The following is a 25,365-nucleotide window of genomic DNA, read 5'->3' on the forward strand; positions in this document are numbered from 1 at the left end:
GTCCTCGGTGCCCTGAGCTCTGCTTGTAGGGACATCAGCCAAGTGATGAGGGCAAGAGGGAACCCTGGGACCTAGGGGGAGCCAGGCTCAGGGCACAGGTTGGCAGATGCCATCTGGAACCTGAGTTTTACAGCTGGGGAGGCCTCACAGTGAGGCTCAGGGATGGCAAGTGGCCCCCAAAGGTGACACAACCAAGCAGAGGCTCAGTCAAGGTTGGAGCTCTGAGCTGAGCTCTAGCGTCTATGAGAGCTTTCTGGACAAGGGCAGCCACTCTTCGGCCCACGCTCACGTTCCAGCCGTGGGGCCCAGGGAAGAGAACACGGCCACTTCCTGCTACTCCCTGGGTCCTGTTTCCAATCATCCTCCGTTTGGCGCAGCATTTGTTGTGAGCTCATTAGCCGTGAATCCACGTGCCCTCACCTCTACACACCCCCGCCCAATGATAAGGAGGCCACCCTGAGTTGGCTTTCCTGCGTGGGATTGCTGTCTGCAGCCTAAGGGTTCAAACACACAATCCAACCCCCCCTTTACATCCGGTTCCCCTTCCGGACATTTCATAATCTACCAGGGATGCTCCATATTCTGATAGGGGAAGCTCCCCTCCCGAGCCCAGCCCCACTGAAACCAGGACTGCTCTTTCTCAGAAAGAAACTGGGAGAAACACAGTAAGTCCACCAGGCAAGTGGGAGGGGGATGAGGCTGGGTTCAAGATTCAACCGCTCTAGAGCGGGAATGGATTGCACCTGGAATCCACCTCTCGCTGAGTTTATTAGGGCAAAGCTCCAGGAGGTCCCTCCCCTCAGGGTAGGCTTGCAACAATTCTGGGGCGAGGAGGTCCTGACTTACAGCCCAGCTCCGCCCAGGGTTGTCCCCAGGACCTCCACCTGCTTCTCACTCTGCTGGCGCTGCATTTCTCATCTTGTCTACACTGTCCCTAAGCCTGCCTTGGAGCCTCAAAGACCCACAGGCCCTTCTGTTTCACAATTCATCCTCCTTAATGCAACTGTGGTTTCAAACCACAACCCCTCCCCTGCTATTCCAACATAAAGAGACACAAGTTTAGGGTTTGGGTTTTGTTGTACAATAAAAATATTTTATTGCAGTTTTTTTCAGCTAACCATGTCTGAACATTTTGGAATTCATTCCCTTGGACATCTTTCTAATCCATGTAGGACTACCTCCTTCCGCCATAACACAGGATTCTACTTTAGAATAGCCTAAAGTGTTATTATTGTAACATGTGACTATTTGCAAATATTTACATTTTTTATAATCCCTTCCGCACCCCCCACCCCCAACATTGCTGTACTGAACAGGGCTTTGAGAACAAGAGTAACAAGAACATTGGGTTTGCCACTTGTTAAAACATTACAAAGCCAGAACAATTGGAACAGTGGGGTACCATTGAGAGAACAATGTCAGATAAGAAAATTGAAACCCTAGAAAACCATTAAGTATATCAGGGTCTTTCTAGATCATAAACTGGCATTTTGGACACATGGACGAAGAGTGGGTGTTTCAGCAAACGATGGAAGAACACCCAGGCCACTTGTTCGGGGAAAACATAAAGGAAGCTTGTCCCTCTGACATTCGTACATTCCAAACCCATCACAGTTCAACACAAAAAGCTTGAAACACAAGAACTAGAAAAAATATAAATTAGGACCAATGTAGTTTCAAAGGCAGGGGAAGGCCTTTGTAAATTGGACACCAAAAGCCGAGCTGGCAAATCTCAACATGCAGAGAAGCCTACATTGTGTAGGTCTATGGGCCTCAGATACAAAATTCAAAGACAAACTACAACTAGGGGAAAAACGTGCACCATCCATGAAAGGCTGCATTTAAACAGTTTTTAAAAACTTAATTGGGAAAAGATGAACACCCCAAGGAACAAAGTCCCTAATAGGCTTAGCCAGGTCATAAAATACGAATGCCCAGGAAATACAAAAATGCGTGCAAACTTGATAGTTATCAAATAATGCAAATTAAAAGGATTTAATGCCTTTTTTTTTTCGCGTATCAGAAAGGCACAGATTTTAAGAAACCATAATCCTCTGTGTAGGCCCAGACGTAAATCCAAAGCCCCTGGGCCGTGGCCGGGAGAGGTGGGAGCTGTTAAGTTCTTTCTGGAGGGAGGGCAACAGTGTGACTCTGATTATAAAGCCCCAAAGGGTCCAGGCCTTTGATCCTTTTCCTTTTTTTCTCTGTTGAACGGTTGTTCCAACATTTCTGGAGTGCACGTGGTTTCTGGACGCCCCTCCGCGTCCCAGCTTCCGCAGGCCCCACCAGCCGGGAAATAGAAAGCAGGTCACTGTAGCCAGCGGGCGGCACACACACTGAGCTCTCAGGCTTGCCGTCCCTACCTCCTGAGCCACCGGCGGGGCCTCAGGTGAGCTCAGCACAGTTCTCCTCCTGCATGCCCCTTACCACGCCCAGTGCTTGGAGCACCCATCATGCTGGGGCTTTGCCACTGCACCTGGGGCTGCAGGGCCTGCCACCAGCAAGCCAGGTCCTGCACTGCTCTCCCGAGCCTTCCCCGTCCAGGTCCCAGCCAGGGGGCCTCCTGCCTCCCTCCACACTGGGGCAGCGTCCGCGCCTGCCGGGGCCAGGCCGCAGACCCAAGTCCTCAACGTAACCAGACACGTCGGCATCTGAACAGGCTCTGACTGAGACACGACATCTCAGAATGGGCTTAGCTCAGACCTCAAACTCACTAGTAAATCAGTGAAAAGAGAAAGAAGACAGTGGTGAAAGCAAGGAAATCTGGTAAAAAAAAAAAAAACCACAAAAAACAAAAAACCCCCCAAAACCAGGGGCGAATACAATGAGTATACAGGAAGCTCTGATAATTTGGAACCTAAAAGTAAGTTAACATGAAAGAAAAATGTGCGTGTGTCTGTGTCCGTCTGTCTATCTGTGAGAGAGAGAGGGAGGCAGTGGGGAGAGGAGAATCGATTGGCTGAAGGTCAAGTAAGAAGGGAGGAGGCTGACTACTTCCCCACCTCCGTCTGCTCCAACGGTGGGAGGGGAGGTAGACCTCCTCCCACTCATGTGCCCAGGAGCTGGAGGGTGTCAGCACACCTCCTCAGGCCTGCCGACATCCCAGGGGGGCAGCGACAGGTAGTCCTGCTGCTTGAGGGCCTTGAAATGCCGGATGGCTGGCATCTGGGGAATGGCCTGGCCCAGGGCCTTCTTGGCCTGGGACACCTGGTCAGGGTCCCCGATCTCAGGACAGGGTCCTGGGGAAGAGGGCTTCATCTGGGGTGAGAGAGGGCCAGAGCCCAGGCCAGGGAGGAAGCAGTAGTCACCCACCTGCTGCAGGACCAGGAGCCCCTCAGGGTGTGGGGAGGCAGGGGCCCTCTCTGCTCTGGGCTCCCCCAGACTTAGGATGGGGCTGCTGGCCGTAGGAGGGCCAGGACTGCCCAAAGGGGCCTTGGGAGACTGGCCTGGGGTTGGAGGGACATCCACATAGCCCTCAATTTCTGGCTTGCTGGGGGCTGGGCCTGCATGGAGCCCACCAGCCGCTCTAAGATCGAGGCTGTGGTTCTGGTCTGAGGGCAGGTGCGAAGGGTGAACTGTGGAGACAGAAGGCAGCCCCGTGGGCAAGGGGAGAGCCAGGTCTGTAGTGGTGACATAGCCAGAGGTCAGGAAGCCATCCTCAGGGCCCCCGGAGCCAGTGGGCTGAGCTGTGAGGGCCCCATCCTTCGGGCTGGGGCTGTTCTTTGGGCCTTGACTGCCTACCATCAGCCCGGGTGCAGAAGGGCCAAGGCCTGCCCCTGACTCCAGGGAGGGGTTCCCCTCTGTGCCTGGGCCAGGGCTCCTCTCCAGATCCTTGGCCTGGCCCTGTGCCATCACCTGGGCCAGTGGGACCAGCTGCACCTGCCCCCCTGCAGGCAGACACAGGTACTCCAGGGACCCCGGAGCCTGCGGCTTTTGGCTCACGCCTGCCTGTGGGGGCCCTGGCTGGCCCAGCACATCAGGCAGGGAGCGGCCATGGGGGAGCCCCAGGTAGGGGCCGTTGAAGTCGAAGCCAGAAGCCTGGCTCTTGGGCTTGCCCGCCAGGGCTGACAGGCCTGGCTGGGGGCCGCGGGCCTGCTCCGAGTACAGGTCCAAGGAAGCTGGAGTCGTGTCAGGCTCCGATGGTGATTCACGGCTGTCTTTCGGGTCCTCCGTGGTGAGAGGCGACACCTCACTGTGCCTGTAGTCTACAGGGAACAAGCTGTGGGGAGAACGGGCACAGAGACATTGGGGCCACCTGGGGCAGTCACTTCAGCTCATGCTGGGGCTGGATGGTGGTGGGGAGGTGGAGGGGGGAGACCCAGCCCCACCCAGAGCTCACAGAGGGCACAGGGCAGGGCAAGGTCGGGGAGCAAGCCCAGAGAGGACACGGCACGGGCCTTCAGTCCCCCGCGGGTCTCGCCCGCCAGCCTCCATGCTCTTGTTCAAGGTCTTCCTCTACCAGGTGTGGCTCCTCTCACCCCGTGCTCCTTCATCCGCCCAGCTTCAGGGACCAGGTGGATGCCCAGCCCACGCATGCCCAGTCATGCCCTCGTCCCTTCATTCCCCCACCCCACCCATGTCATCAGCACCCCAGTGTGGAGTCTTCCTGGGCAGCAGGGCAGGGAGAGGTCATCTGCTCCAGTCTTCTGCCTCGGGTCAAGTCCAAGCTAGGGCCCTCCCTAACCCGGGAATCAGGAAGTTCCTCCTGACACCCAACCGGTGTGCCTGTGGCTTTGGAGCAACAAACCTCCATGGATCTCTCCATCCTGAGCCACAGGCCGGAGGCCACTTCCTCTGAGCCTTCAGCGTGTGCAGTGGGGCCACCCTCCCACCTCCTAGGGATCCCGTGCCCAGGCACTCACCCATCCAGCTCAGGGAAGAAGCTGCCTTGCAGCTCCTTGTGTGGGGGGCTCCTGCTGATGATGACCGATAGGCTGCCTGGGAACTGGAGCCCAGCACTCCCGTTCTGGGAAGAGAAGGGACATTTGTGCTGTGGGTGTGTGGGCCCTCGAGAAGCTGAAGGGGGGCGGTGAGGACTCACAGGGGATACAGCGAGCCCCGAGACATAGAAGGGTCTCAGCAAGGTCAGGACCAGCCCCGGCCTCCGGACACCAGGAAGGAGAGGCCCAGAGAGGGGCTGGGACTTGCCGTGGGCCCTCGAGCACCTGGGGATGGGGACCTTCTTCTCGCAAGGCCACAAATCTGGGGTGTCACTGCCTCCACACCCACACCGTAGTTTCTTCCCCACTAGCCACGAGACCCCTCCACAGGCAAGCTGGCCGTGCCTGACCGAAAGGTCCCTGTGACCCACATGGCGACGACACCCACCTTGTGACCATCTCAGCATCCGGGATGTGCGCCCAGCCTCACTGCCCGCCCCTCTCAGTTCCCTTCGCGAAGGGGTCCTGTGTCCACCCTCCGCAGGCCTCTCCCACCTGGCACCACCCTGGATCCTCCAAAGCTCACCTCCGACGTCCTGTCCTCGGGGAAGCCACTCGGCCTCCTGTCAGTCCACCGGCCCCTGCAGAACTGAACCTCCCCCTGAGCGCCCCCCTGACTCCTAGCAGGCCCCCGTTCCACTCCACCCCTGCTCCACGGGAGCCCTGCAGGCAGGGCCAGCCCTGTGCGTCTGCAGGTGCCCAGAGGATGGCAGAGCCGAGCTTGCTGGTGCCGGCCCGCCTCTTAGAGCTTCCTGGAGCCTTCCTGGGCCACCTAGGCTTCGTGCTCAAAGCCACAGGAAAGCAGGGAAGACATAGGGACAGGGACATGGGCGCAGGAGTGAGGAGCCCCTACCACCCCAGCCGCCTTCACAGCCAGATCTTACCTGGAACAGGTGGCTCTTGCTGGGGTTGGGGATTTTCTCCTCCCACTTCCGGTTCAGCCTAGAAAGATACCAGGGAGGTACAGCTGCCAGGGACCTCAGGGAAGCTGCCCCGCACTCCTGTGCAGAGAGGAGACTGAGGCCCCGGGCAAAGGCGAGATTTGTCCAAGGCTGCCGGGGAGGAAGGGGCAGAGCAGGGACTAGAGGGAGCCAGTGTGGGGGCCTGGGCACCCCCAAACATCACGGAGTCCCCTTACCTGTACCCATACATGCCACAGAAGCGCAGGGCAGGGAGCAATGCCAGAGTGGTGATGACCAGGATGAGCACCAGGACCCACATGGGTAGCACTGCGGGGCCCCAGGAAGGAAAAAAAGAGCATTAGCATCTGGGGGGGGGCGGGACAGAGCTGGAGGCTTAGGAGGGGGCGGAGGGGAGGCCGGGGCAGAGCTCCCAGACCCTGCTCTATGCTGCCGTGGTGCTCCAGAAGCAGCTCACTGTCTTGGGGTGCAGAGTGGGAGGGAAGGCCAGACACGGGCTAAGAAGGGCGGGGAAATGGTCCGACCTCCAGCCCTCCCCCGCAACACAAGGTTCAAGCGCTGGGAAGTGATGTGCAGCTACTGGAGTGCTGGGGATCGGAGCCAAAGGCCAAGAAAGAATTCTTGAGACGTCCTCGATGCAAAAAGATGTTTTATTATAGCACGGGGACAGGACCCGTGGGAGGAAGGGCTGCTCAGGGACTGTGAGCAGTGACTGATTATACACTTTGGAGTTGGGGGAGGTAAAGACTGCAGGTTATAAGAAAATTTAATTTTGTCTACATTTCTTTTGCCTTTGTTCCCCACATCAGGAAAAACACAGAGGGTTAGATTCTTTCCAGTAGCAGGAGGGGGTGGGGCAATGACTCTAGCTCGGGGCAAACACAGTGGACTTCATGTAGGAGGCAACACAGAAGCTTGAGCTTCAAGTAACAGGGAGGTTTGAAGAGGTAGAGATGGGAAAAACCTGGTGGAGGAACCAGGAGGGGTAAAGGCCCATCAGGAGCCCCAGCGTCAAGCCCCTCACAGGCTGGGCCCCTCCAGGGCTCCCTTGGTCTCTTCTCTCAGGCCCGGTGTCCAGCCCTCTTTTCCACTCAATTGTAATTCTCTTTCTGGGACTTCCCTGTGAGCCTGGTGTGGCTGGGGTCCTTGCTGCTAATACCTCCTCCTTCCTGGACCTAGTCTTGTACTTGTCTCCCGGTGGTCACTATAGAAAGCAGCAAGTGCAGGGAAATGGGGGAGATTAAGAAATCTGGGGCATCTGGGTGGCTCAGTCGGTTAAGTGTCTGACTCTTGATCTTGGCTCAGGTCTCGATCTCACGGGCGTGAGTTCAAGCCCTGCGTTGAACTCCACTGGGTGTGGAGCCTACTTAAAAGAAAAAAAAAAAAATCAGAAAGAAATCAGACCAAACCCTTCCAGTCCCGGGCCTCAGTCCATAGCTCCTGATGTTTGCTGCCATGATAACTGTAACTAGAAATTCGGGCTGAGTGGTCACTAGGTGATGGCTGCCACAAAGGCTAATGAAGCCATGGACCATATTAATAGAGGGCTAAGGTCCAGTCTGAGGGAGGAGCGACGGTGAGGACTGCTTTTCGCTGCTCTCAAGACCTCACCTGCAGTCTGTGTTGCACACCAGGTGTCACTTCGTGTGACTAGTGACACATAGAAGAAAGGATACTTGGGTGGGGTGGGGTCGCATTTCTGTGTCCACAGCACCTTTGTCCTCTGCCCAGCTGGGCTGTACCCAGGAGGGAAGGTAAGGCTGGGAGACATACCCCACTCGGTGTCCCAGAAGCGCTCCTCACTCCACTCGCTCCAGATACCGTTGTAGCCGCTGGGGGTGGGCTTGACCCTGACTCTCGCCTGGTACCGGGTAGAGGGCTCCAGCGGCGGCAGCGACATGCTGTGGGCGTTCTGGAGGGTTTCCGTCTTGCTCTCCTGAGGGCACACGTGAGTGAGCAGGTGTGCTGAGGCTGAGGCGACTTGCTGGTGTGTGTGTGGGGGGGGAGGGCACAGCCCCAAACCCCTCCCACCTCAGGGCCCCGGGTTTTCTGCCCCATCAGTCCCCGGCTGCAGCTGCAGCCCCAGGTCTGACGCAGTCCCCCCAGCCCCCATGGAGGGCCCTAGTCCAGTGCTCGCGGAGGTAGAGCACCCTGGGTGGGACTGGGGATTGCATCCCTGTGACCTAGGACAACAACAAGGCCCAGAAATCCTGAGGACACATCATGTCCCACCCTCACTCTGAGACAACCCCCCAACTTCCCAGCTCCTCAGGGACAGCCTGGACCCCAACTGTGGCCTTCCCAGGAATGCTGTGCAGCATGACTGGACTTGGGGGGCCTGCTCCTAGCTCCCCCACTGACCAGCCCCTCCTGGCTTCAGTTTCCCTATTTCCAGGCTGAAGGTCTGCGGCTGGCTCCGAGGTTTCGGACTTGGGCCACGGGGAGCCCCAGGTTCTGCACACAGGCCCCGAGGCTACGTGGGGGTGTGGGCCAGAGATGGAACCCTGGGCTGGGGCCCTGCCTGCTTTATCAGGAGCAGCTCTGCTCAGAGCGGCTGCACAGTTGTATTCCAGAGAAGACCTTTCTGAAGAAGAGTCCCTCGGTGACTTTGGAAAACCCTTCATCCGGCTTGTCTCTCTGCCCTCTGAGCCCTGATGTTTGCATCCTTTTTGCAGTTCGGGGTCCCATAGTTCATTCTGGCCATGTCACATCACCTCTGTGAGCCATAGACCTTCACCAAGGGAGGGGACAGTGACCAGCCAACCACACAGGGTCATGACTGCTACATCTCAGCGGCTTCCTCTGACTGGTCCCCTGCTGGGAGCCAAGCACCTGGCAGGTTGGGGCTCTCCTCTGTGTTTTCTCACCCCACCCCCCACCCCAGTATAAGCCCCTTCTGGGGCAGAGGTCCTCACCTCCCATGAGGCTGCATCTTTCTTGTACTGGACCTGGAAGGTGTGACCTATGTGTTTGTAGAACATCTCCTCTGCTGTCCAGTGCAGGGTGTAGCCGTCTCTGCTCTTAGTCACATTGAGTGTCGGCTGAGCCATCTGGACTGGAGGGAGGGAAACCTTTAGGGAACATTGTTCCTAACATGCCTCCAAAGGAACGTTCTTTTCATTCCATGTTGGTCACAGGTGCTCTCTCTAACTGGGTCCAGCCAATCCCGGGGTCCTTGAACCCCCACTTCCCCATACTGTCCACTTGGACCTGAGCAGCCCTTCTCTGGGGAGATGCTGAGATACACTTGTTTTGAAGTGAGGTGACCCAAAGCATGGGTTACTCCTTACATTTAAGTAAAAATAAAAACACCAATAATTGGTCCTCTTCTGGAGCATTAGCTATGTTGTAGGCACTGTCCTACAGGCTCTGTCTGCATGAATCCCTTCACTTGATTTTAACAGCAACCCCTACATGGTAGGTCCTATTCATTTGCCACAGTTCACAGATGGAGAAACTGAGCCCCAGAATGATTAAGTCACCTGCCAAGGACAGGCAGCTAACAAGTGGTGGAAAAAAGAGGGTAACCCGGCAGACCCTCAGAGTGACTGGTGGATTCCAACCCAGGCGACAGAGACAGATGGGCTGTGGCCTCCTGCACACACTCAAGACTGGGTGGAAGAGCCTGGGGCCCTGAGAAGCCATGCAGGAGGTTCCTTCGCATGGGGTCCTTGCTACACAAGAAGAATCAGGGATATGATCCTGCGAAGAATTACAGTTTCTTTGCACGTATTCTAGCCCTGATTGAAGAAGTCAATCATAGATCAGTTATTTTGAAGACGGAAAATATCCGTTGGCGGAGGAATTTGGGAACCTGAGAGAGAAAAATCCAATCACGGCACGAAAGGAAAAGTTCGGTGAGGGCATGGTTGGCAGGAAGGGCCACAGAGCAGCTCGACAGAAAAGCAGAGCTAAAGGAAGGGGAGAACAGGTTTTAAAGATGTGTTCCTGGGGATTATCGGTTGAATCTTCCTTCATATTATTTGCCATTGTCATTGTTGTATTATTGCTTCTTGAGCACTTCAAGAAGAGATTCGAATGACTTTTGTTCCCTTTGCTCACTGGGCTGCGTTTTGTTGGCAGAGACAAACAGGAGATCCGGCCATCAGGAGTTCTGAGTTGATGTGGGGGACACGCAACAGGACCATTGCAGGAGCACCCACGCCGAAGGCGGGTGGGGGAGAGCAAACTCACTGTGGTCCGAGCTCTTTATAAACTTCTCCTCCTCCTTCAGTCGAAGGGAGACGGTGTACTGGCTGTGGTTCCTGCGGTTGGGCACGGGAATCTGGCATCGGTGCCGGATGTAGAGGCCGGGGAACTCCTCCTTCAGCACTGGGGAGCACTCTTCCTCCCTGAGGATCATGGTGGAGGTGAGGGCAGAAGGAGGCAGGGGCCACGGGAGAGATGTGACCTCGGGAGGAGCCGTAGCTTCCGCTGGGGCCCCCAGAGTCAGGGGGAGGCCTGGAGAGGGCAAGGTGTCGAGGCGGGGAGGGGAAGGGTGGGGAGGGAGAAAGGGGACCCTCACCTTGCATTGGGGCTGGCCTTGTAGAAGAGGGTGAAGGAGACAGAGCTGGCCACCTCGGACCTCAGTTCCCAGGAGCAGCTGAGCACGGTGGCCCCGTCGAAGAAGCACTGGAGGTTCTGGGGCTGGGCCTTGTCCCCTGGGAGAGGAGACAGTCCCTTACTCATTCCCTCCTGCATTCATTCCTTTGCTCTCAGGGGGCCTACCGGGAGCCTCATCTCTGAGAGATCATGGACTTGGGCCCCAGAAAAACTCGGGCTTCAACGTGGCCTGAAGCCGCCAGCTGGGTGAGTGAATCCCGTGACCCTTCACACCCCACTGGGCAAAATGGGGAGGGCATCTCGTTTCCGTGCTCGGGGCCTCGACACAGTGATGTTGGTTTGTCCCCACGAAGCACAACACCCGGGAAGACACAGCTGCTCATCAGGCTACTGTCATTGTCACTGAAAGTGCCCCTAGCCAGGAGGTGTGCAGAGGCCGGGGCCCGGAGGGAGTTGGCCCAGGGAAGCGATTTTAAACCCATGACACAGGAGCCTGGTGGAATCCCGCAGAACAGACTCCCTGGAGCGGGACGAGCTGCCCTCCCCTCGGAAAGGCGTTGCCCCAACTTTGACCGTGTTACCTGTCTGCGAGGGCCAGCAGACCTCCGGGCTCCACTGACTGGGCCGCCCCGAGAGCCCTGAGCTGGGGGCCAGATGGGTGCGCACTCGGGCCACATAAGTGCTGCTGGGAATGAGGTGCTCTGGTGCCAGGACGGCCTGGGAGGACTTGAAGTAGAGGGTGGAGGCCTCCTGAGGGGAGAGAGGGGTTAGTGGAGAGGCCCCGCAGGGCCGGTCCCTTGGCTTGGGGGGTTGGAGCTGGCCATGGTCCTGACCTCCCAGGAGTCCTGCAGCCGCTTGTAGACCACCTCATACTCCAGGTTGGACAGCCAGTGGCTCTGGGAACCCGGAAGGGCCACCGTCCAGGTCAGCAGGAAGTGGTCCCCGGTAGTATTGATCAGGAGGTCCTTGGGTGCCGGGGCCTGCACTGGAGGAAGCGGGGGCAAGGGCCCATAAGGGGCTGGATAACTGTCGGGCGGCATTTTCTGTGTGGGCAGATGGGCTCCAGGCTGAGTGCTGCCCCTACCAGCTGAGTGGCCTTGGACAAGACCCGTTTCCTCTGTGGACCTCAGGCCCTTCACCTGCAAAATTGTCTGGGTTCACTGTGAACACGAACAAAAGCTGTGCACATATCATATAAGCTCCATGAAGTGCTGGCAATAAGCTCCCAATGGAGACCCCTGTCCCCACCTGTCCCCACCTGTCCCCACCTGTCCCCAGGGCCCTGTGTGGTCCCCTTCCCAGCAGAGGGCGCTGTGGCTCGCGTTACTCCCCCTTGCCCTGTCCACCCTCCTTCCCTTTCCACCTGCCCAGGGTCCTGCTCCTCTCAGAGCCCAGCATAAATGTCGCCCCCTTAATTCCTTTTGGATTCCCCTCCCCTGGGCAGAATCCCTCACTCCTTTTCCCGTCCCACCATAGCCCGTCGTATGGTCCTTACAACCCTGGTGCATTCATGTGTTTCCATGTCTGCCCCTCCAAGTAATCAGGAGCTCGTGGGTGGCAGTGTTTGGACCTTGACGCCCTTCTCTATCCCCATGGCCTGAGAGTAGTGGCTCAGGGAACTTGGGGGACAAAGTGAGTGAACGATGACTGACTACACGAATAGGTACATGTAGGCAACCTTCAGAGACCTTTCAAGAAACCATTCCATCAGCCTACAGCAAGCATCTGTCTGCTGGGAGAGCATACTCATTCATGAATGGCCTGGCCCCCACCTTCCTGAAGTTTCTGTGTCTGAATGCTGAAGGGTGACTTTCAAGCACAAAAAATTCAATGAGTCCAAACAAGATGTAAATGTTCTGTGCTGGATGTGGCCCATAGCAGCGCTGGAGCCTCTAGAAAATCTTAAGGCAGGAATAGCAGATACAGGGAACCCCCTCTTCAGTCCCCCACCCCTGCATCTACAGCAGGCTCATCAGTCCCTGCACGACTAGCCCCTGAGCCTGTCAGGGAGTGGGAATGCCTCTCAGCATGGAGCTCTAGAAGCTGCTCCCTGAATGGACCAGGAACCCAAGCAAACACCTATTCACCTGACCTGAGAAATTTTAGTCGGCTAGCTCATTGCACAGGTCAAGAACCTGAGAAAGGAAGTGAAATGTCCCAGACCTCCACGTGTGGGGGCCTCGGATGAACACCTGTCCCCTTGCCCAACACCCGCCAGCCTCCCTGATTCATTGCCAAGATGGTTTGGGCTGGAACTTGACCTCCTTGCTGAACATACGCTCCAGGAGGCAAACACCACGCTCCCTCCCCCCTTTCTAAGCTGACACCTTCCCTGCGACCAGGCCACCAGATCCTGGGATAAATGATGGATGGTTTCCCCAACCTGTCCTCCCGTCTCCCAGCCTTGGCACGTGCCCGTTTCCTCTACCAGGAATGCTCTTCCTGCTCCATTCTCCCACCCACCCTTCAGCCCTCCCTGCAGCCCTCCCTCCTCTTTCCTCTGGGAAGCCTGTCCTGATCCCCACCCCCCACCCAAGGCTCCTCACCCACTGCCCCTCAGCGCATGGCATCCACCTGTCGTTCAACTTCTGCTGTCTCCTGCCTCTCTGCATGCTCTGAGGCCCACCAGGATGGGGCCTTTCTCATCCATCAGACACGTTTTGAGACCCTGTTTGGAATGAATTCACTATGGTCTAACCCATCCCCTCTTCCGGGCAACAGTTTGGCGCTGCTGTGATGAAAACAGGCAGGAAACAAAGGCCGGAGCCCCCTTTCCATCTGAGGCTTGCAGGTGCAACGGGCTGCCCAGTGTTTGGGACCCAGGACGCTAAGTCACACACATGCATCCGAGTGGCCTTGGGCAAGTTTTTGTTCTCTTAGCTCAATTTCATTATCAGTGAAATGGGGTAAAAAAAAAAAAGTAGTGCACGACACCATGCATTATTGTAATTATTAAATAATATTGGGCAGTGTTTCCTAAAAGCCAGTCATCTGCGGGATTCTTACCACATGAATTCCAACTTTAAAAAGATGATCCTCCCGAACATCTCTATTTTACGTTCATTCTGAGCACAGGTACAATTGAGTTAATGAGATTGAAGTGCTGGTTATGTGTCTGTGTAATATACAGTCACGTGAAACTTAAATATTTACATAAAATGATCATTGACACCCACCCAAGAGCACTGATTTTGGGGGCCGCTGTGGACACGGCACGCTCGCTGGTCCGTCACTGTCACCACCACTCAGGGGCGGCACTTTGGAAGAGTCATATGACCTCACTGGGCTTTAATCACCTCATCTGAAACTGGGCTGTTGCAGACATTGGATGAGACTAGATTGGTGATGAGTGCTTTCGAACTGTAAAGTTTCCACCTGAATAGGAAGGATTGTTCTGGAAGGGAAGCCTTCACTGCTCCAGGTGGTGGGGCAGCCCAGGCCAAGGGAGATGCCATAGGCCAGGGGCTCCTCACATTATTGCTCAATGCCTCCATCACAGGAAGACTGTAGCCTCTTCTCTCAAGAGACCAAACCCACCCCCAAGCCAGTGAAGACTCTCGCTCCCCGGCCCTTCTGCAGACTGGCCACCCGCTGAGGGGCCACCCCCATCTGGGGATCCCAGGCCTTACCATGCTGGGTCAGAGTGATGGTGAGCTGGGTGCCCAGAGGCCGGTCCGGTCGGAATGAAAAGTAGTCTCTGTCAGCAATAACGAAAAACTCGTAGGGAATGACACATCTTCTGGACACACAGCCGGAACAAGGGTGGTCTAACAAGGCCGTGTCGTTACTAAGGTCACAAGATACTGGCTTTGGAAGGTCCCTGCCAGGAGATAACATGGTTAGCCCACAGTGAGGGAGAGTCACTCATTCAACAAATGCCAGTAAGTGGTCACCATGTGTGGGGCTCTGTCCAGGGCCAGGGGGACACACGTGACACGACTGAATAAAATATGTCATGTGTCAAATGGAGCAAAGTTCACATAGACAAATACAGCAGGGCAGGGAGACAAGGAAGCCAGAAGGGCTGGGGTGGGGGTGCAATTTCAAATAGAGGAGAGAGGGAAGGCCTTGTGGAAAAGGTGACTTTGGGGCAGAAACTCGGAGGAAGTGAGGGAGGGAGCCATGCACATTCTGGGGAAAGAGGAGTTTAGGCAAAGGCAACAGCAGGTGCAAAGGCCCTGGGGCAGGCACAGGCTTGGAGTGTCGTATGACTAGGCAGTCTCCCCGTGTGCATGGGGTGGAATCTGTGAGGGTGGGAGGCAGAGACCAGTAGAGCAAGGTGACAGGCAGCAGTGTTTAAGAGGAATCTAAGGAATTTGGATGTCACAGCAAGTGGGGCAAATGTGGAGTTATGAGCAACGGAGTGACATATCATGACATATGCTTTGAAAGGCTTCCTCTAGCTGCTGGGTTGTGGATAGATTGGGTTGGGGGGAGGATGGTAGTCTTGAAAACACAGACCAGGTAGGAGGCTTCTGGAATAGTCAAGTGATAGGAAGTGGTTTGCCCCACGGTGGTGATGTTAGCCTTGGCCAAATTCACATTCTATTTAAAGATGAAACTGACAACATTTGCTGGTGAATTAGAGGCACCGGTGGGGAAGGAAAGGTGGTAAAGAAGGTAAAGGAACATACCTCCCAGTTGTTTGGTTGGAGCCTCTGGGAGCTCTCATTTAGTGAAGCGGGATGTGGGGATGAACAGGAGCCGTGTTTGGGGGCAGGGCAGGAATTTGGTTTAGAACATTGGGGGTGGAAGACACCTTTCTCTAAGGACCTGCGGAGAGCCAGGTGCACCTGCAGGCCTGGAGCTTAGGGGCAGGTGCGGCTGGTGAGCGTGTGAGAGTTACCAGTGCACAGCCTCAGGCTAGGCTGGGTCTCTGTCCCTGGATCAGGATATACCAGAGTGGAGATCCAAGGATGAACCCCTGGGCATCTCACCCTTCAAGTTGGAGACAAAAGAAGGAAGCAAACAGGGAGACAGAAAAGGTGAGCCGGGGGAGACACCAGGAGAGGGGGGAGACACAAGGAGAGGGGAGAGTGTGGTGGCTGGAAGCCAGTAGAAGGACGTGCTTCCTGAGGATGCGGTGGTCAGTCCGCATCAGGTGCTGCCCACGGTCAAGAAGAGAGGAGGCAGAGCCTGAGCACTGGATTTAGCAGCAGGCAGGGCTTTGGTGCCTTGGGCAGGAGCAGTCCGGGGGGCCTGACGGGGGCAGCAGAAGCCCAGGGGCGTGGGTTCAGAATAATTGGAAAGACCTGGGACGCAGTGGGTCTAGACAACTCTTTGGAGGAGGGTCACCTCAAAGGGAGGCAGGGAATGGGCCCCGCTGAAGAAGATGGGGGTCAGGAGGCCCCCCAGAGCTGCAGCCCTTGTTGGCAGGGGTAAGTGGGAGTCCGGTCACATTTGCTCAGGGATCGGGAATGATCCTGGGAGAGGGCCTGTCGATGGCACAGGGAGAGCGGGAACTGGGGCGGCAGTGATGTTCTTTAGCAGCAAGAGTGGGTGGGATCCCGGGGCGCAGCCTTAGACAGGTCTGGGGTAGGAAGTCACTGCAGAGAGCACCCAGGGAGGTGGCAGGGGGGTGGGTGCGCGGTGTGAGCACGGAGGGGGCCGGGAGCCTCTCTTGTGCCTGGTGGGGGGGATGTCTCAGCGCAGGAGGAAGTGGGCCACAGCCGGGAAGATGGGGGCTCCCAGGGGCACAGAGGGAGGGCTGAGGGGCACTGCTGCGGGGTGTGGGGAGCCGCTCATCCCCAGGGCTGGCCTCCAGCGGGTCTCCCTGCACCTGTGACGCCAGCCAGTTAATTGTTTCTATTAATGTGAGTTAAACTGTCCCCAGACCCCAGGACGGTGCAAGGAATCTTCCCAAATGGTATATACCCCGGAGACCACGTGAAGGGGAAGGAGAAAACCCACACTCTGGAGGCGGCAGGGCCTTGGGGAGACATGGAGGCCAGCCCCCCGTGCCAGACACAAGGCATTGGTTCCCACTCGGCCGGTCAGCTGCCCTGTGGTCGGGAGAGGGACCTCACCTCCTCAGCCTTGGTTTGCGTGTCTGTGAACTGGGCATAATACCTGTGCCCTGCCCACCTCACAGTGAAGACAATCTAACATTGACTTTTGCAGGGCAATTGTGTTCGATTGTGATGAAATAAGATTATCGCCATCACTGTCATCAACAGCAATGTTAATGTAGAAAACTCTTCCCAAAACCCCGACATCAGACAACAGAACCTGGGCCTGGCAGGCTGCCTAATGGAGCAGGAGCTCCTGAGCCAGGGCTGGGGCCTCCCCTTCCTGGCCCTCAGTGCATCCCCCAACCCTGGCACAACCCCACACAGCAGCGACGCTCCCTGTCCCCCGGCCCCTGGGCTCTGGTGTCACTCACTCATTTAGCCTCCGGTAGAGAGTCAGGTTGACGAGCTGCTGGGCATCCCGAGTGTTTGCCCACCTGCAGGTGATGTGGCTCTTGTAGTCATTATAGCAGCTCAGGGTCTGCAGTGGGATGGTCTCTGCCCAGGGAGAGGCACAAAGGGGGTCACATCTCTCCCCTCAAGATGTCCCTTGTCACCTCCCCTCCCAGCCCCTCTGCGATGCCCAGGGCTGGAGAGGGGTTTCCGAGAGTCCTACAGGGGCTACTGGCTGCTAGGCAGAAGTCCCTGGGGGCCCTGAGGGGCACAGAGGTTCTACGGGTACAAGGGCCCTCCCTGGCCGTGGACTCTCCTGCCCGGAGAGGAATACCACATTCTAGTCGGCATGGCCCCTGCTGTGCCCTGCTCCTGGAAAGGGTCTCCCTCCCACCCCACAAGGGACACATGCTTCAGGCCCGGGCCCTGACCTGGGACACCTTGGGACAGGCTGGGAGGAGAGGCACACGCCCACCCCGAAGAGTCAGCACGTCAGAGCCCCATGGGACCTCCCTGGCCCGGGGCTCTTGGTCAGCTGCAGGGCCTCGTGCTGGGAAAGGGAATGTGGTTCTTGGGGTTACCAGAGAAGCCGTGTTCTCTGGGAGCCCCTGGGGATGGGGTTTGTGGGCCTCAGGAGCCAGAGGAACAACCCAGCAGGGCTTTTGAGCAGAAGGAGGGTGCCGGGACCAAAGCAGGGAGAGACCACCCGTCCCAGGGCGCCCAGGAACAAAGGCACAAAGGAGGGAACTGGTCAAGGCCATCAGGGGAGCAGAGTGTCTGGGGTGGGGTGGGGGCAGACGTAAGGCTGGAACGGCCAGCCTGGAGGTGAGAAGGCTCGAGTGCCAGGCAGACAAGTGTGGACAGAGAAGCCACACAAGCAGAGATGGACTTTCAGGAGGCTGGAGAAGGATGAGAATCCAGGAAGGGGGCGGGGGAGGGGGCAGAGAGGATCAGGGAGGGGGAAAATGAGGGAGGGAGGGAGGAAGGGGTCTGGGGGCTTCCTGGGGGACATGTGGGGGTGGCCTTGCTCAAGGACCGGCTATGAGGAGGGGCCAGGAAAGGAGAGGAAGCAACGGAGCTCACCTTGGGCCCCTGCCATGCTGGGGCCCCAGAACAGAGCCAGCAAGACAACGGGGAGCAGCCCCTGGGGCGGCACCATCTTTGGGGCAGCTCTGGATGAGCAGGTGGCCAGCTCAAGTAGGTCCAGTGCTGCGCAGGGGCAGGGGTCCTCACTGGCCTGGAATCTTGGATTCTTCCCCAGCTGGAGGCCAGGCCAGACCCATGTCCCCAGCTCCTGTGAATCCTCTCTCCAGGATTCTGCCTGCAGAAGAGACTCCAGCTGAGAGCGGGCCCCTCATATCCTGTAGCCCCAGGACTTGGCCCATGTTGCAGAGTGAACCCAGGAGTGATGCATGGGCTCCAGCATCCCCTGCCACCTCAGCCGGGCACCCAGGGCAGTCCCTTCCGCTTAGCCTCAGTGCCTAGGGCATGACTGTGAGGGCGATGCATTTAATGGCTTCTGCAGAAATAGGTCCGCACCTGGTCGTGCACCAGGAACTCCCGTACAATCCCCTGGCCATGGGAAGACCTGGGAGGGAGCCCTGGTATTGGATTTGTTCTGAGCTCCCTGAGGGCCCCTGACCTGATCTGCTTAGAGCAATCACAGAGTGTGGCGTCCACAGTGCCCTCCCCTGGGTGGGATCCCACGCGTGCTCACACCATGCGTACACACACTCAGGGCCTGGTGCTGTCCCGCCCTCCCTCCATTTACTGTCATCCCTCCCACACCACCCTCAGAAGGCCCGTTCCCTTTTCTCAGCAGAAGGTTGGGGATTTCCTCTTTTCATTTCGTCTAGCCCTGGGAAGTACCGAGGAGAGTGGAGCAGAGGACAGCGGTTCCTTTTCTCCATGTAAGACTGTCTGAAACTTCAAGATGCACACACACACACACACACACACACACACACACACACACACACACAAAGCAGCAACTGTCTTACTGGGAAAAGCACAGCTCTGGATGCAGCCGACTTGACCTTCAGCACAGGCTCAGTCCCTCCCATGCCAGTGACGTAGGTTGACCACCAGTGCACCCTGAACTTTGTTCTCTGCACCAGTAACATGGGTACAAACACATATCTCACATGAGAGGAACCCAATGCAGTGATGTTTACAGAGCGGTTAGTCCGATAAAAGATCAGGAAAGGGGTGTCTGGGTGGCTCAGTCTGTTAAGCAACTGACTTCAGCTCAGGTCATGATCTCAGGAACCTGGGATCAAGCCCCGACTTGAGCCCTAAGTCGAGCCCCAAGTCGAGCCCCAAGTCGAGCCCTGAGTTGGGTTCAGTGGGGAGTCTGCTTCTCCCTCTCTCTCTGCGCCTCCCCCAGGTTGTGTACGAGCTCTCTCTCTCTCTCAAATAAATAAATAAAATCTTAAAAAAAAAAAAAAAAAAGAAGAAGAGGCCCAGGAAAGAAGAGTGGGTTTGTTTGGAGCTGGGGGAGGAGAGTATTTGTCCACTTCAGTACCTACAGATGGGGGCAATGCCACCGGATAAGGGTGTGAGTCCTTGTGGCCGGTACAGCTTGGTTTGCCTACCTGGAACTAGCCTGCAACCCCAGAGCTTCTATTTGGGTCTTACCACAAGTACAAATACTACATAGGTAAAGAGAGTGATTCATCCTAAAATAAGTTAGAGGTTTAATACAATTCCAAAGAAAATTTAACATGATGTTTTTTATAGGAACTCAGAAAAAAAATATATATGTGAGGACAGTTAATGAGATTTTTGAAAACAAGGAGGCTCTCCCCAGTAGCAAAATTTATTGCAAAGATCCGGTAAGTAAAGCAGTGTGTTGCACACACATGATAGATCAAGGGACAGAATGCCCAGGCAATTCTATTCTACCCGAGAATGTACTACGTGATAGAGGATTCATGAATCAATGCGAAGGGATGGAATATAAAAAGTGCTAAGGTACTGGAATAACATGGTAAAACATATCCACCTAAATCTCTACCCCACACCATCCCCAAATAACAAGTTAGTTACAAATTTAAATATAAGAAGTTAAATCATATTAAACTTGCAAACCATGTGGCAGACAGTGTCAGCTTCTGAGCTGTCCCCTTCCTCCTTGGTAAAATAAACTCAAGTTTCAGCTTGGCTTGGTGCTACACAGAATAAAAGACTCCATTTCCTACTCTCTTTTATTGCTAGGTATGGTCATGTCACTAAATATCGTCCAAGGAGATGTGAGTGGAAACAACAGGTGTGCCTTCCAGAAAAGGCTTCTTAAAGAGAGATGGCTCAGGTAGGAGGGTCCATGTTCGCCTTCCTGCCTCTCCTGCTTCTTCCAGCCTACAACTTGGAAGTGATGGCTGGAGCTCCAGAAGCCGTTTTGGACCATAAGGTTACCTTGAGGATGGAACCCAGTGCAACAGAAAGAGGGAAGCCTGGATCATTCTCGTCACTGTGGAGCAACCATACCAGCCTGAGAGTGCTTACCTCTGGACATCTTTTATGTGAGAAAAACAAAAACAAAAACAAAAACAAAACCTTCCATATTGTTAAGCCACCGTTGTTTGGGGACAAAACAGCTGCAACTGGAAATAGAAGAAAACTTCACAGGGCTTAAAGGAGACACAACAGTCCACTAAGTGAAGGGCAAACTCCATTTTTAATAATGCCATACTCAATCACATGCTGGTAAACTTTTGGCCATCCAAGAGTAAAAGGATACTCCTAGAAGCTTCCAGAAGGAAACAAGCATTATTTTCAATGGAATAAGGGTCAGGTTGGTCAGATTTTCTCACAAGTGATCCTGAACTCTAAATAGATAATGATGTCTTGAAAATACTGGGGGAAAATATGTTTAAACCTAGAATCATTGAAAAAATCAAAGTTACATTGACACTTGAGGGCAGAAAAACACATTTTGGCAATGTAAGACAAAGAAAAATTTCAGATCTTTTCTGAGGAACACAATTACTCTAGGATGTATTTCAGGAAAAAGAAAAACTGTCCAAGAAAGATAGTGTATGATACTGAAATTAGTGGTAAGAAAAGAAGCCAATAAGATTTATACTGAGTAAAGAATTGTTATTTATAAAGTGAAAATAAGTGAATTCACAATCACAATATTGAAGTAAAACATAGATGATCTTAATGTGGGAGTCGGCTGTCAGATTAGGGGTGGAAAGCAAAGGAGAACTGAAAGCTTTTTAAGCTAAAGATCATGTCTTGTTTGGAGAAGCATATGTGTGTTAATTACACCCAAAAGCAGAGGGAAAATATACATTCAATACGTGTGTTAAAAATGTAAGGGTTAATCAGGGCACCTGGGTGGCTCAGTCGGTTAAGCGTCTGCCTTCTCGGCTCAGGTCATGGTCCCAGGGTCCTGGGATCGAGCCCCGCATCGGGCTCCCTGCTCCGCGGGAAGCCTGCTTCTCCCTCTCCCACTCCCCCTGCCTGTGTTCCCTCTCTCGCTGTCTCTCTCTTTCTGTCAAATAAATAAATAAAATCTTAAAAAAAACTGTAAGGGCTAAAAACCACTAAGAGTGAGAGGTAAGCATGGGAGCAAAAGACTGATAGGGAGAGGGAGAAAAGAAAAGAGAAAAAGCAAACACATTTTCACTCAAAACAAACATGCATACCAAAATTTCCAAACTCGTGAAGAAATTTAATGGTAGGAATAAAAACTGGAGATGGAAAAAAAAAAAAAAAGGCAAAACACAAATTCATTCCAGACAAAAAGAATGTCATAGAACAATCTGATAAAGATGTTTAAGAGAAGAATGCATCATGGCCACATGGGGATTATTCCAGAAACGGATGAAGAGCCATTAAGAAATCTCCTCATGATTAAAAGAAACAGGCCAATAGATTAAAAGGGAAAAAAGGATCAGGCTATCTTGACAGATACTTCTCAATATTCGATAATACAAAAGCCATTTCCGATGAAACAAACGAACAGAGGAACCTCGGCAAAGGAGACATTGAAGGGAATGTTGGCGTTTCTGGACATTTACTAGAAATCTGTAGTGACGTCAGAGTCAAAAGGAAAATGTTCGTGTTCTTCTCATCAAAGGAACCAACAGGGGAAGGCTGCCCACAACTGCCATCTCCAGAGGTCAATCCCCCCCAATAATCTCTAAATCCAATGCAATCTAAATCAAAACTCCAAAAGGATTTTTAAAGTGCGTGACAAACTGATTCTAGATTATAACAAACCAAACATGAGAGACGGGTTCTTTCACCAGAAAAATAATGGGGAATGTAATCGTAGACAGATGGAATGGAAAACAGTAAGGAAAATAACCAAGTAGGAATTTGGGAGGTAAGAGTGGCATTTCTAATCATGGAGGCTACATACTCATAATTATGATGTTGAGACAGCTGATAATTTGTTTAAAGTTAGATTACTACTTTATGTATTACCTGCCCCTCCAAATTCCAGGTGAATTAAAGATCTAAAAGTCAAAACTGAAATGGTAAAAGCATTTCAAGTATTTCCTTAACCTTAGGGGTTGAAGAAGACACCAAATCCAAAAAGCATAAAGGAAAAACAATGAGAAATTTGAGTTAGAAACAACTAGCACAGTTTTATATGAAACAAGTATCTTAAACATGGTAAAGAAAAAAGCCAAGTGATTATCTGGAAACATATTAAAACATATGTAAATACATTGTTAATAAACCTAATAAATGAGCCACGTCTGCAGTAAATATGTAAAAGATATCCTATAGTAAGGTCAGCTAAATAAGCTGACCTTAAAGAACCCACAGGAAAATGGACAAAACATCTCCATACATTTCATAAAAGGAACCCGGACGGCCAACAAACATATATGGCAGATGTATAACTTCACCCATAATCAGGGAAAGGAAAAATCCAAGCAAGAATCAGATCATTTTCATCCATCCATTGGACACAGTTTAAAGACTGATTATCTCCCCCACCAAAAAAAATGGCCTTTCACGCAAGAATGTGGGGGTATATGTTAATTCAGCTACTTTGAGGATGATCTGACAATATTTATTAAATTTTTAAATGCACAACCTCTTGCTTGGCAATTCTGCTCCTAGACATGTGGGCTGCAAAAGAAACACTTTTGCGGGTGTGGAAAAATTGGAGACAACCTAAATGTATATTAATATGGGATCGGGTAACCTGTGGTGTACCCCTACTAATTAATGCCACCTATTTGTTAGGGTTAATAAATCAGTTAAATCTATATGTGTTATTGCGGAACGTTGACTAAATGTAGTGTTAGGTGAAAAAAATAAGTCATAGAGCGCTATGTATATTATAATCCCATTTATGTACAAAGGAAAACTATATACTTGCAGCATGCTCAGAAGATGTTTTGGGACCAGGGGACAGAGATAGCTGGTGTGTTCTCTTTTGTGTTACATGATTCTGGATCATTCTAACTGTTGATAAAGCAGATACCCATGTATTCACTTAGTATTAAATGTGCTCATCAAACAACTCAACTATCCTGTAGTATTGGTGGGTATGAGAAGGAGAAGAACTGGTGAATGGGAAAAAGTGATCAAAAGTGAACAGAAAAGCTTTCATTCCTTAAAAAACGATTAGAGAGCGGGAAAGGTGAGAAGTCGAGAAAATCAGAACCTGGTGATACAAAATTGCTATAGGGTCTTTGAAGACCCTATAGCAACTGTACATTTGCAACTTGTCACTGGGGCCTGACCGGCAAGGCCCCACAGGCTCAGACCTCTGTGCGGACCAGAGGAACACCTGCACCCCCATCCCCAGGGCAAATGCACGCACCTGCACAGACCCTGCGGCAGCTACACCTAGACATCTCTCCGCCCCCGCCCCCGCCCCCACCCCTGCACCCCGCCAGCCCGCACACTTGGGTACAGAACATCCACACCTGGGCCCGAACCCCACAAAGCAACAGAGGCTCAGGGTCGAGTACGCCAGCCAAAACACTTTCTTCCAGGGGGAAAAGAAGTCCCTTCGCAGGGGACCGGGCCCTTTCTCATCTTCCAAAGCGAGCTTCCAAAGCCACACCAAGCTCTGGGCCGCAACATGACAAAGTTCCAGGTTTCCCCCTCTGCCTCCCAGTCTCTTTGCACCCCTGCATCCCCACGACACACACACAACCACAAGCGCGACCGCGCCCTTGCTCTCCCACTCTCCCTTTCTAAACCAGGGTATCAGGGATCTCAGAGCTCTTCCCGGTCCAGAGACCAGGAGGCAGAAACCGGGGGGCAGGGAGAGGGTGTTCTCACTGCCACCAACATCTTAGCGACACTTTCGTAGCAAAGCAAAGACACGGCAAGTGTGTGACTACCAGGCCGGAGCTCTCCACCTCCCCTGGCGTCCCTCCCCTGATGCCAGGACAGGGGACTCCACAGGTGAGCTCCCCACCCTTACAGTCCTTCACACGGACACTCGGGCTGTCTCCTCGCCCCCTGGCTCCCCAAGTCCCAGAGCCACACCTGCCCACTCCACACCCCCAGGCTCTGCTTGTCCTTGGTTCCCAGCCCAGACACCCCCTGCTCCCCCAGCCCTCCCCTTGAGCCTACCCCTGAAAGCCAGAACGTACCTCTTTGCGGTGGGACTGCTCAGCCTTCTGCCGGAGTGTCCAGGCGACAGGGAGCCTCTCGCGCTTCCTATTTATGCTGACGCTGTCGTTAGGAAACAGAGAAGCAGAAAGAGGAAGCGACACCAGGCCAGGCCGGTTTCTGTGACTCCTCACAAGATCGCCCAGCTTCTGAGAACTGTGGACACCGAGATATCGATTTTTTTTTCTCTAGGCCTTACTGAGTTTGCAAATGTTTCTTCAGCCACAAGTACTGCTCCCTGTTCACTCCTACTCATCTCTGTGAGCTCGGTGCCAGGTTGCTTCATGCAGCCCTCCCTCCCTGATGCCCCTGGGAGGATGCAGGGGGAGGTGGCGGCGATAACCAGAGCGGGCACCGGTCTGTCCGGAGCCAGACAATGCCGCCAGGCGGGCTCCCACCTCTACGACCGCACAGAGTGTGACCTTGTGCAAATCACCGGGCGGCGGCGTGTGACTTCGTGGGGTCTCGGGACCCCCACCTGTTCCTCACTTACAGGCAGCTGTCGAGAGAATGAAATGAAATGCTGCATGAGATGCTCAGAGTCGGGCGTCCCCCCCAACCCGTGTTAGCCCGTGTTCCTGTGATTTCCCTAGTGTCCGTCTTGCACCCCCCAACCTGTCCGTCCCACAGTCCTCAGTGTGCATGGAAAGCCCCAGCACAGCCTCGTGTGTGGCTCGTGTTTCTATGCCCGTCACCCAGCACGTGCCCAGGCACAGAGGAGGCTCTTAGTGACCCTGTGGGGGAATAATGAATGAGTGACTGCAGAGCACAGCAGGGTTGGGGCTAAGGCAATGCGAGTGAGGCACATCCTTGGGCGGAAAGTGTAAGGGGGTAGCCAAACACTCAGTAATTAAAATAAAGAGTATTTTAGTGCAATATGGTAAAAAATAACACAAGAAATCCACAACAAACGAAGTATGAAATTTTAAATGAAGACACTCAGTG

At 53.9% G+C, this 25,365-nt stretch overlaps 1 protein-coding gene across 1 annotated transcript; it reads right to left on the reverse strand.

The window, feature by feature from the left end:
• Positions 1 to 1,065: 1,065 nt before the first annotated feature.
• On the reverse strand, positions 1,066 to 24,951 carry CSF2RB (colony stimulating factor 2 receptor subunit beta). The gene is made up of 14 exons (XM_027593411.2): positions 24,402 to 24,951; positions 17,908 to 18,145; positions 16,806 to 16,929; positions 14,053 to 14,243; positions 11,257 to 11,408; positions 11,005 to 11,173; positions 10,386 to 10,521; positions 10,055 to 10,212; positions 8,776 to 8,915; positions 7,634 to 7,796; positions 6,079 to 6,169; positions 5,825 to 5,882; positions 4,863 to 4,966; positions 1,066 to 4,219 (listed from the first exon to the last, which is right to left on the reverse strand). Exons 2-14 carry the CDS (start codon positions 17,981 to 17,983, stop codon positions 3,073 to 3,075), a joined length of 2,709 nt encoding a protein of 902 aa, XP_027449212.2. The 5' UTR covers positions 17,984 to 18,145; positions 24,402 to 24,951; the 3' UTR covers positions 1,066 to 3,072.
• Between the last annotated feature and the right edge of the window lie 414 nt (positions 24,952 to 25,365).

This window comes from Zalophus californianus, chromosome 9, assembly GCF_009762305.2.
Source record: "Zalophus californianus isolate mZalCal1 chromosome 9, mZalCal1.pri.v2, whole genome shotgun sequence".
Classification (NCBI taxonomy): Eukaryota; Metazoa; Chordata; class Mammalia; order Carnivora; family Otariidae; genus Zalophus; species Zalophus californianus.